The sequence below is a fragment of the Scleropages formosus genome, chromosome 15 (assembly GCF_900964775.1).
Source record: "Scleropages formosus chromosome 15, fSclFor1.1, whole genome shotgun sequence".
Lineage (NCBI taxonomy): Eukaryota > Metazoa > Chordata > Actinopteri > Osteoglossiformes > Osteoglossidae > Scleropages > Scleropages formosus.
The window spans coordinates 5,584,521-5,597,038 of NC_041820.1; the positions used below are offsets into that span (position 1 = coordinate 5,584,521).

At 50.7% G+C, this 12,518-nt stretch overlaps 1 protein-coding gene across 2 annotated transcripts in view; it reads right to left on the reverse strand.

Annotated features, from left to right (window-relative positions):
- prkd3 (protein kinase D3) overlaps nucleotides 1–12,518 on the reverse strand; it is a 47,064-nt gene that overhangs the window by 16,015 nt on the left and 18,531 nt on the right. For both annotated transcript variants that reach the window (XM_018734501.2, XM_018734511.2), the window contains one exon: nucleotides 5,275–5,413. In XM_018734501.2, coding sequence (XP_018590017.2) covers nucleotides 5,275–5,413 — 139 coding nt within the window. The remainder of the gene's footprint in view (nucleotides 1–5,274; nucleotides 5,414–12,518) is intronic.

Genomic DNA, 12,518 nt, shown 5'->3' on the forward strand with positions numbered 1-12,518 from the left:
CATTCCAAACATTAAAAAAATTAAATTAAAATAATAAATAAAGAAAAAAAAATTTCAGCTCGGCCCAGAAGGCAGTGTAGTACTTACAGATGTTTCCTTACAACCCGAAGGGACTGGGTTCAGATCCCTCTCCTACTGTACTACCCAGGGAACTTACACTGAACTGACACAGTAAGAATACCCTGCTGTATAAAAGAGTAAATTGTTGTACAGTTGCTACACTAAGTTATACCTAAGGTGCACATTAGATAAAGGCGCCAACTAAATAAAGATTAATAATGTGGGGCAGCCGGTAATGTAGCCGCTCAAGTCACAGGTTCAAATCCCACATCCAGCTGTACTACCACCCTTGAGCAAGGTACTTACCTTAAATTGGGGGACAGCTGGTAGCGCGGTGGTTAGAGCTACTGCCTTTGGACCCAAGAGATCACAGGTTTGAGCCTCATCTCTGGCTGTAGTAGCCTTGAGCAAGGTCCTTACCCTAAATTGCTCCAGTAAAATTACCCAGCTGTATAAATGGGTAAATAATTGTAACCTCAACACTGTAAGTTGTTTTGGAGAAAAGCATCAGCTAAATGAATGAACGCAAATTGCTCCAGTAAAGTTACCCAGCGGTGTAAATGGGTAAATTACTGTATAGTTGCTAATATAACACTAAGTTATATCAGATAAACAAAGGCTAATAATGAAGACTCGTGCAGTTCACACACACGTGATGCCACATAAAAGTAAAAATGAAATTAAATCACAAGCCTCTGATGGGAACTTCCATGAAGTTAAAGGTCTTGCGAACCAACTCGATGAAGTGCGGTCATCACTCTAGGATGCTCCACGTGCAGCGGGGACTGGGTCTGTGCGGGCCCAGCAGGGGGCGCCCCTGTTGCACAACTTCTCAAAGAGGGCTGATGGCAAGTTCTTCTGACAACAGGAGCATATGACCCATTCTCTCATACCCCCCCCACCCCCCTCCAGACACGGGGGCCTACGGCTTATCGCATTATGCAATCTCTCCATGGAAATAAAGCGGCGCGCTGGACAGGGAGAGACAGAAATTTGCGGGAAGTCGTCAGCGAATCATTGGCCACGGTGAGTCATGCTGTGCACCGAGTGCCCCAAAGGGGACAGGCGTTTTTCGTGAGTCATTAAGCAAAAAGGAAAAAAAATAAATAAATAAATAGGGGGCCAAAAGCCACAAAGCGCACTGCAAGTGGCAAACACCACTGACTAAGAGCTGAGTAACAACTGTACCCCTTCCCCTTATCGCTCCGCATCCGTCCACAGCACTGCACTCATACAGATATCACGCCATCATCACCGTCACTATTACATTAACACTAGTGACATTACTCTCACTATTACCATCACCATCCCCATTACCATGGCTACCGTCACTTTTACCAGTACTATTACCATAACCATTACTATTACAATCACCACCACTATTACTAATACGGGGGTGCGGTGGCGCAGTGGGTTGGACCGCAGTCCTACTCTCCGGTGGGTCTGGGGTTCGAGTCCCGCTTGGGGTGCCTTGTGACGGACTGGCGTCCCGTCCTGGGTGCGTCCCCTTCCCCCTCCGGCCTTACGCCCTGTGTTGCCGGGTAGGCTCCGGTTCCCCGTGACCCCGTAAGGGACGAGCGGTTCTGAAAATGTGTGTGTGTGTGTGTATTACTAATAGGACTAGAAGCAGTCAGTCTCCTTACTGTCCACTTCTACTCTATTCAACATGCCCTACACCCTATGCTTCCAGGATAGGCTCTGGACCACCGTGACCCTGCACAAGTGGTTATTTATGATGGATGGATGGATGGATAGTCCTGCCAAGTCCTGTAACTCAGGTACAACCACCTACTTTTACCTCCCTTTATAGATGAACTTTGCTCAGCTGCATAATTAATCAGCGAAACTTCTGCAAGAGACGGATGTCACCATGGAGATGGGAGACAACCTCCAGACACCAGTGATCTAACACACACCTCCCACAGAGGCCATGACAGGAAGAGCAGACAGATCTCCCCTGGGTAGAGGTGCTGTGTTCGAGACCCTTCGTCGAGCTCACGACCTTCTCCGGGATCCGTTCACGCGCTGTCAAACAATTTTCCGCAGCAGACCCGAGTAAACCCTCTCCCCCACACACACGCAGTGGTCCTACTTCGCTGTCAGACCCCAAAGCCCCCAGCCACCTAGATTTACACCTCAAACAGGGGAAAGTGCGCCAGCAGCCTGAGGGCGGGGATCCCGGGGGGGACACCGACACAAATCAGAGCACAGGCCGCCTCGGCCCCATTTATACGTGTTTAGAGTCCCGCTGACAAACGCACGTAATGGATTGGTTCCATCCGGTCCTTTCAGCAGCCCTTTTCCGGGAACGTCTCCTCCAAGATTCCTGTGACCGGCTGGGACGTCCAGTGACACTTTGAGTAACGCTCCTTCCGTGTAGAAACCTGCTTAAAAGTGAGTAACATTCCTGGAAACATCTGGCGAAGGAGAGAGGCCCGCAGTACCAACTGCGTTGGGATAACGGTCAACAATCTGTGGTCCTCCACTCTTAATATATACGACTTACGATCATCCTGACCCCATCAACCCCACTGCATTATTTTTGAGTCTTAACAGTCGCTCTGCCTCCTGGACGAAAACCTCAGCTGTTTACGTGTCCAGCAGCGACAGTGTTTTGTTCACACATCTTTTCGTTTGCGATTCCTTTGAAGTCTCACACACACACACAAACACACAACAGTGGCTGAAGCTGCTCGTCCCAAGCAGGGTCGCAGTGAACCAGAGCCTAACCCGGCAGCACAGGGCACAAGGCCAAAGGGGGAGGGGACACACCCAGGACGGGACGCCAGTACATCGCAAGGCACCCCAAGCGGGACTCGAACCCCCAGACCCCCAAGGAGCAGGACCCGGCCAAACCCGCCGTGCCGCGCCACCCCGTCCCCTTCCCTTCGAGTTGCTTTTTATTTAAATATCACAGAAGCCAAAAAGTAACGGTTCATTACACATTAATGAATACTGCACTGTATTAATCACAGTATAAATAAATACTTATCGCTACCATATTTCCTTTTATAACTATTGCAGCAGTGTAAATTTATCATCATCATCATTATTCTACATTACAATTATTTTAACATAAATATTATGCAAAACTAGGGAAAAAAATATAACAAAGCCCTATTAAGAAACGTAGCATTCATGCATGTTGATATTTATATACCCTAACGGTGCACACAATACAGTATGGTTTTCCATTAAGGACAAAGCTCACTTATGATGGAATCTTTAGCATAAGAACTTTATTAACCTACAAACTAGACGGAATTTAAAAAACACAACTGCGTACAGAGACTTTCTTGGAAAAGCACTGCACTCAGGAAGCAGAATACCTTTAAAAAAAAACATTGATGTTCTTGGAAAAAAGCAATTCCTAAAAGTAAACAATAAAGTAGCACATGGTCATCTGGTTGCTAAGTAACGACTAACAGCGTACGGCTCAGATAGAACTCGCATGCGATGGAATGACCTTTGACCTTTCCGGTGCCCTTTTGAGGCGACGCCACAGAGAAGCGTACGCCGCTGTTTGGGAGACGACAAATTTCACGTCACCTTAAATGCGGCGATTAAAAAACATAAGATGTGTTAGATGTGTCAGATGTGTCGTCGGCCCCAGCCGCTCGCAGCCCTTGAACGCCCCCTGGCTGCGAGGGCGGTTTCTGCAAGGAAGTTCCAGAGCACATCAGAGGCCTGAGGGCCACAGACACAAAGGCCCTTAAAAAAAGAAAAAAGTACAAATCACTTCCTGCACGTTTTTCGATGTCCCATCGATTTCTCCGTGCTGTAACGGCGCTCAAAGACCGGTGCCCCGGGCAGCAGGTCGGGGGATATTTAGCCTTCCTCCATCTGCAAGAAGCCCGAGACGACACGACCTGTGGTGAACCGACACCCGAGGCTGCACCCCGCTCCAAGATGCGCGAGGGAGAGGAAGTGTCGTACGCGCTGCGCGGTCGCGTTCCGCTTCCTTTCTCTTTTCGCTTTACCGTGTTATTTTTCAGGTGGGAAACGAGCATGTTTGCCGCAGGCAGATGGCCGCAACGTAGGACGGGCGACCGCTGCAGACCCAGGAATCCGCGAGGAGAAGACTGTCGGGGCCCGTCGCGCACGATGGGGGGTGGCCTTCATTTACATAAAGCCCGAAACGTCATCGACGGACAAGACCTGCATAAGGACAGCGGTCTCTCCTCGTGCCCACAGCACCTCTCTGCTCAGTACAGCGCTTCCCTCTCCGACGAATGGTCACGGAGGCAAGGGGTAGAACGCCCCCTTCTGGGCCGGGAATAGCACTACTGTCACCTATTGGAAATGTAGCACCGTGGGGAGCTCTGGGGGGGGGGCACACTGACTGGGTTCAAATCACCCAAAATTAATGGTAACTCATTCATTATTTCTCATTTGTGGCCCATATGGTGTACACATACACACAACATGGCAGGGTAACAGAGGCCCCTCAGAGCTGATCAAGTTGAGATCAATACAAGGAGCAAATATCAATAACGTCCAACACACCCAAACCAGGGTGTTGCCGAACGACTCGGAGCTGCGTCGCTCGGCGCAATGCAACACGCTCCGACACACATTTGAACAATAATGTTGGCGCAGCAGGTGGTGCAGCGGTTAGACGCATTCCCTGGCAATCCGAAGGTCCCAGGTTCAAATTCCGTTTGAATTCTATTGTATTACCCTCGATCGAGGTACATACCCTAATGCGATACAGTAAAAAAAAAAATACATGACATTTAGCTGACACTTTTCTCCAAAGCGACTTACAATATTAAACTATTTACAACTATAAAGCTGGGAAATTTTACTGCAGCAATTTAGGGTAAGTACCTTGCACAAGGGTACTACAGCTGGAGGTGGGATTCAAACCTGCAACCATTAGGCCCAAAGAGAGCAGCTCTGAACACTACACTACATACTATACTGGCTGTATAAATGGGTGAACCATGGTAAGTAATTTAGTGTATAAACATAGCACTGAAAGTGGCCTTGGACAAGGGAATCAAATAAATTAACAAAAATTATTATTATGATGATATTATAATGACTGTGCGATGTAGAATGGTGCCCCAAACACATGCATCGCTACATTTGCAGGTTCTGCTGATTTCAGAGAATGTCATGAGGCTCGGGGGGCTGGTAGGAGGGGGTCGCTCCCATTTCCAGCGGGTTCCCCGAGACGAGCTACCAGGAAACCACGGCACCGGCGCTCACCAGAGAGGACGACCTCGATCAGGTCCCCCTCGTGGATGTCCTCGGCCGACGTCAGCCGCTGCAGGATGTTGTCCGAGCTGAGGTCGTGGCGGAAGAGCAGGATCTTGTCGTACATGCCGAAGAAGCCGCACTCCGGGAACTGCGGAGGGAAGGACGCAGGAAGCGTGAGATCTGGTCTCGGGTTCCACACACAAAGGCAAAACACTTCCTCAAAGGTCTCCCGCTTACTGTGCTCCAGGCTTCCATGGATACAAACAGCTGAGACCTGCAGAACTGAGTGACCCTCTGCGGTCCATCAGTCAAAGCAGCGCAACCCAGGTGGTGTAGCGGACACAGGTTCGAATCCCAACTCCTGCTATCGTACCCTAGTTTGAGGTACTTACCCTGTACGGATACAGTAAAAATTACCAGCTATGCAAAAATTATTTGTAAATTGTAAGCAGCTAAATCATGGAAAATAACGGCGTCCCAGTATTCGCTCACGAAGCAAATTTGAAGCAGTATTTCCTCCTATTACGGTGAAGTTGTACATTTCTGAAGTCGCAAAAGTGTTATCCTTTTCATTTATTTAAACTGTATTTTCCTAATTTTCCATTGTCTAAAATCTGTAGCAAATCAAACTTGACCTGCGTTTACACAGCCAGCCAATAGATGGCAGTAGAGAGCTCAAAAACAGAATAGGATTGTGGGACCGCCTTAATTCACCTTGCCTCCACAGCGTTTACCGCTCGCCTCTGGCGTTACTCAGCATCGGAGACCCGTCGCAAGATGAGCACCGCACATTTTTACAGGTCAACAATCGGCGCTGAATTGGGCTTTATCGAGATGCTCTTTTTCTTAAATTTGTGAATTTCCGATTTTCCCTGCAGTGATTAATAACGCAGTCATCCTTTCCTTTTCAATCATTTGAAATGATTCTTTTCAGTGTATCTCAGTGTCAAAACAAATAGTCGAAGATTTTTCATTTATTACAGATACGCATATCTGAGGGACATCTGTATTATTGAGATTTTATTGACTGTTTGACTTGGTGGTAAGGAGGAAATGAATTACAGAGTTTCGATACGAGTCGCGTTCGTAAGATGAGCGGCCGGTGCACTTCACGTGACACCTCGGACTTATCGTGATCTCCAGGAAAGCAGCGCGGTCCCTGGTATCGACCACTGTCTGATCGCGGGAAACGCACTAGAAATGCTGCTGCGTCGGTGCGACAACATCCTTCGTGCCAAGATAAGCGGGGCTGAGAAAATCGGTGCGGAGGGAAGCGTGGGGCTGGGATGAGGAGAGGGCACTGGGGCGGAGGCAGGGTGTGGGCAGATGTCCAAGTAACATGTGGCCCTTCCCACGTGGCCACAATGAGTCACGCACTCCTGTGCCAGTCCTCTGGCCGGGTGGCGTCGCAAGGTGGGACACGCACACGCACACAAAAACAAAAAACACACACACACACACACACACACACACACACACACACACACAATAGTGAGAATTATCGAATAAAACCGTAATGGTTGTCCAACTATTAAGGGGACACCCTGGACGGGACCACTATTCCTTATTAATACCACTGTTACAATTATTACTATTCCTTATTAATACTTCTTTTTGAATTATTATTGTTCCTTATTAATACAAGTACTGCTTCACTTGATCCACTTTGCACTTTACACTGTTACACTCCCCCCAGGTACCCGCCTGGACTTGTGACAGGACATTGTCTCTCTGTCCATCTGGCTCCGATGCCTTTCTGAACGGGAGATCCTCGTTCTGCTGTACCGCGGTATATCTGGCAACTCGGGACGACTCTGGTCTGAGAGGTGGCGGCAAACATCCTGCCACCAAAAGTGAGTCAGCTGGCACCTCGAGCTGCTTCCTGCCACCTCCCCAAGAGCCCTCGCACCCTGCTCTGGGGTCACGCACCGCTGTGTGGTTTTACAGAACAAATGGAATGCCTTCCCAGTGTCACCGGACAGGGACTTGAGCGGGGCAGCAGGGGGCGTAGTGGTTAGAGCCACTCATATTGCGGGTTCGAATCCCACCTCCCGCTGCAGTACCCTCGATCACGGTACTTACTCTAACTTTTTTCCAGCAAAAAATACCAAGCTGTACAAATGGGGTAAATCACTAGGCAGATGAACGCTAAGCTTTGAAGGAAAGAACCAGTAAAATAAATCAATGTAAATATAAGTCCCAGAAGGCAGGTGACTGCAGTGCAAACGCCGGAGGGCAAGGATCTGTGACACGACTCTCCGGCGAAGTGAGAGCCTGAGCGCTTTGGTTTGTTCAGCTTCACCGATAACGTTATGAAACACCTAATAAAACATGTTAACGGACAGATGTGCAAAATTAAATCTGAGCGTGAGAAACATTCGCTGATATTGAAAAATAACATCGGCGCGCCTGCAGCTCCTTAATGTCCGAAACGGCAAACGCTTAGTCTGACTCCTGTATACGAGTCTGGAAAAATTCACCGCTAAATTAAAGCTGTCGCGTTCCCAACAAAGGTCCAGGGTTCGAATCCACACTCTAGCGGTACCCCGATCAAGGCACTTACCCTGAACTGATACTGTAAAAATTACCCAGTTGTGTAAATGGGCAAATTAGTGCAAACATTTGTTTGCCTTAGGAAAAAAAAACCATAGCGTACATAAATAAATAATATTTTAAGGGACATGTTTAAAATATGTATAAACCAAGAGAATAAAATTCCATCCGCAAAAAAAAAAAAAAAAAAATTAAAAATATTTTCTAATTTTATGCTACAGTATATTATGCTATAGAATAATGATTAGGTGTTGAGGCTGCAGCCTTAAAATCGTCACGCCATCTACCTGTGACTGCGTGTGAAAACGAGAAGCGTTTGGGTGTCCCGAAGAGGCCGCGATTGGCGCGGGGAACCAGCGCACGAACAGCGCCCCCATCGGCACTAACGAGGGTCCTGGGCTCGAGCACCGGAGAGGAAATGAGCCCTCAAAGCTGCCAGGAAAATCAATCCTGTTTTTTTTTTTTTCTTTTTTGCAGAGTGCAGATCAGCTTTACTTTATTCCGCTTCGGTCTTCAGCGTCGAAGAAGCAGCGGAAAGCATACACCCCCGGTATCCCTCCCCCACAGCGGGATGGCCGGCAGAAAGCATGTTTGTCTTTCACATGACCTGTTGCGTGTTAAAAGCTCGCCGAGAGGAAGGGGCGGAGAAAGGCCAGAAAGGGGCGGGGCTCCCCCAGCGGATGGTCCGCTTGTGCGCGCAGGTCGCTGATCTGGAAAGTCCGTGGCGCACAGGTGTTTCCCCACCCCTCGGTGCCCTGTGGAACAATGCCGGCGGCAGCGTTTGGCTCCAACGAGGCCCCAGGGCGCAAGGGCGGCGGGGAAACGCCAACGCTCCGTGTCCGGACGCCGCACCTGGGAGCCCTCCACGCCCAAGCCGGATGCCACGGCCGGGAAGACCGTTGCACGCGGGGGGTCACACGATCGACCGACCGCAAGCGGTCCATCTCGCCTCAAGGAGGGGCCTACGGATGTGCGGGTGGCGGTCGAGCAAACCAAGCACGCGGTGCGTCTCAAGCGACTTCACAACACGGTGTCTTGACGGAAAACCTATATGAGAGCGGAAGGGTGATGGATGGATGACGATGACTTGAAGAATGGGAATCATCTTCACCTGAGAGAAAGGGATTTGGGTTGGGACGTAGGACTCCATTCCTTACCGGTCACCTTCACTCTGACCTCATGACACCTGCGCCACCCAATGGGCATCCAGGAAGGCATTCTGGAGAGGCCAGAAATCACATGCCCTACTCATCTAGAACCTCCAGAACCTTCAGAAGAAACCCAAAGAAACAGCAGCAGCATCAACACCATCACCCACACCCTTCCCCTCCCAGGGTAATAATCCTCATAGGCCAAACCGGTTTCCATGAAGAATGGGAGTCCTCGGTATAACGGGAGAACCCGCTCCTTGCCGGCCAGCCACTAGTGGTGCCCCTTTTGGGTGTCATAAGATGCCCCGCCTCCAGAAAACAAGAGAGGTACACGAATACCTTGCCGTCGTCTCTCGGACGTTCTAAATGTAGAGAAAGACCATCAGTGTACGACGAGTCAAACCTCAGAGTACGTTAAATAATTACGTAGGGGGCTGTGACGTTTGTTATACACACGTGCGCTCGCACACACACAGCCCTCGAAGGCCCACGTTGAGGAAAACTCGTAATCCGAGAATCCGCACATCCCCCCGTCTCATTTTAAGCAGGTAAACTCAAACATTTAGCGATGTCACTTCCTGACGCGCCACCCGGCGCCTCCCTCGTCTCTGTTTTATTTCCAGCGTTCTTACCTCACGTCCATTCTATATGCGCACCGGGGTGCCGGAGGGAGTTATTCTAAGAACGCAGACGGGGCAGCGAAGGCGTGCGGCCGAGCCCAGAGAGGATTTCCTTCCTTCTTACAGACATATGCCGCTTTGCGTCGCGACACGCCTCCGGTGGGCCGCTTCGATGGGACAAACCCACCCGAAATAAAAAAAAAGAGCGTGAGGTGCACGCAGCTTTTACAGATAACGAAATCCTTACCCACACCGGACGTGATAAACGGCTGTCAAATGACAGACGAGGATGTCACAGCCACACCGGAACCTCGCTTCCCACAACGCGACGGGCTGCGGCAGAGGGTCTCCGCGGCAGCCCCGGCGTCAGGAACGTTCCGCCACGTCCGCCGCGTAAACCGTTTGCTTTAATGGGAGATAAACAGAGTGCGGCGCTTTCCAGCATCCCTTCGCACCGTAAATTACTGATCGATTTCCCTCGTGATTGTGAGAGCGCCGGGGCCACGGAGAGACGGCTACTGTTCCAGCCTCAACGCCGCGCTTTATTGGGCCCCGAGCGGCTCCGGGGCACAAGCGAGGGCGAGCAGCTTAACCGTTGAGCAATTACTGGTCTTCCAAATTAGACGCCCGGCTTTCAGGCACAAAGAAGGGATTGAACAGAGCAGGAAAATGACCGGCAGCAGGTTCCGTACTTTGGCGGATTTGCGCTGCCGGACTTGTGTAATGCCATCCGGATGGTGTCTCCCCCCCGAGTCGCACAGCTCCGTACATCACGCGTCTATTGCTCGAACACAGCACGGGGGCCACGCACCTGCCCCCCGTTTCCGTGCGCCCCCGTGCCGAGGTCCGAGCCCCGCTGGCGCCGGCTGCGACTTTCCACTCCTCGCATTTCCCATTCCAGCGTGGCAGCTGCCCCGGGCCGGGGGAGATACCTCGGCCAAGTTGCTAGGGCTTGAAAAAACACGAAAAGCAAAACTTGGAAGCGCTTTTCCCAGCAGCAACGAGAAAAACGCCCGGGAGGGAGGAGTCTACAGGCTGGACCGCGCAGCTCCACGGACACGCACGTGTCCGCATTGCCCTCCGAGGACCGCCGCTCGACAGGACCGGCCGCCCAGGTCTCCCCGACCGCACGCATGCGGTTGGACTTACTGCAGCGAAACGCTGTCTGTCAAACACACATTTCTGCTGGTTTTGGGATCTTGGGAGACAAAGATTCATAACATAAACCATATCACACACACACACACACACACACACACACACACACACACACACACACATTTTCTGAACCGCTTGTCCCATACGGGGTCGCGGGGAACCGGAGCCTACCCGGCAACTCAGGGCGTAAGGCCAGAGGGGGAGGGGACACACCCAGGATGGGACGCCAGTCCGTCTTAAGGCACCCCAAGCGGGACTCGAACCCCAGACCCACTGGAAAGCAGGACCCGGTCCAACCCACTGCGCCACTGCGCCCCCCTAAACCATATCATTTCTACTAATACATACGCAATGAAGGAAGAAACAAGAAAATGCTGGGCGTGAAGGAAAATGTACGATCTTGGGGCCGGGTGTGGACTAGCTGTAGCTTGTAGTTGCGCTCAAAGAACCCGCATTCAAATCCCGATAGTGTACCTTTAAATCAAGGTACTTACCCTGAGTGTTACAGTAAAAATTACCCTGCCACATAGAGGTGAATCACTGTACGTAACTTAGTGGACAAATAAATGACGGTTCATAATAAAAAAAATTAAGCTTTTATGATGAATTCTAATTAAATTATTGTATCTTAGATCGACAACACAAAGGACCATTGAGGGAATATCGCTCATTATAACGTCAAGTCCTTGGATCCATTTTCGTTTCATCTTCACCGCTACACGAGAGGAGCCGAGAGCCGTTTCGTCCGACGTTGCTTTGCCGGCAAACCTCAGACGCTGCGGAGGGCGATTCGGTCAGGTCACAGTCGCCGCACGGTGCCACGGCGGGAGGGCGACAATCAGGGAGTGCAGAGTTGCGGATGAAAACTGCAACGCGCTGAAAACCGTGGCTGGCGGCTTTTCCGGCTACAAACATCCAAGCGGATGGAGCATAATGACATCGCTGACACCATTATCGGGGCAGGGGGAAGAACAGCAGGGCACGGTGTAGGAGGTAAGGTTGTAAGATTAAGCTGACGGCTCCCGGAAAATAGCCCGCCGTTCGAATAGGTAAAATTGTAAGCCGCTTTATATACCGAATTCATCGGCTAAGCGATAGAGCTATAATAATAATAATAATAATAAGAATAATAATAATACTGAAAACAATAGCCTCGCTGTAAGCGGAACAGTATCCTGTAATCCAGGATATCCAACCTCAGGTCTCCAGGTAAGGCGGAAGCTTAACTAAAAAAAAAAAAAAAAAAAAACGCAGCCGGACATTTTCATAAGTGTTTATATAAAATGATTTATTATAAGCGTGTTTTCCTTCCACCAAATCTGCAGATTAAAGCAAACGGTGGATAAATAACGACGGGGGTACCAGCCACAGGAAACGAGGGGCCCGGGTAAAGGGCCACGCCGCCGGCCTCAGGCGGAGCGCGCCGCCGTTCCTGTGCGCTAGCGCATTAGGCCGTGATTTATCTGCGCGCTCATTAGGCGGAAGAAAGGAAAGGAGGGAAGAAAGAGGGGCCGGCCTCTGTCCAGGATGCGCAGGAGTGAAGTGTGACTCGGTTGTTTCCATTGTGTGTCGGCGGTCTGTCGCTCGAGCCGGGTGCCAGACGGGGGTGGGCACGGGCGGAAGCGGAGCGGGGCAGCCCCAGATCGCTATCGGTGCCAAGGCCGAAGGAGATCCGTCAGCAGGGGGGCCCGCGGAGAGCAGTCCCCCTATCGAGGCGGCTACAGCCCACCCGGGATCCCCGCGGGGCCCGGAGCCGGCCGCAGGCTCCGCA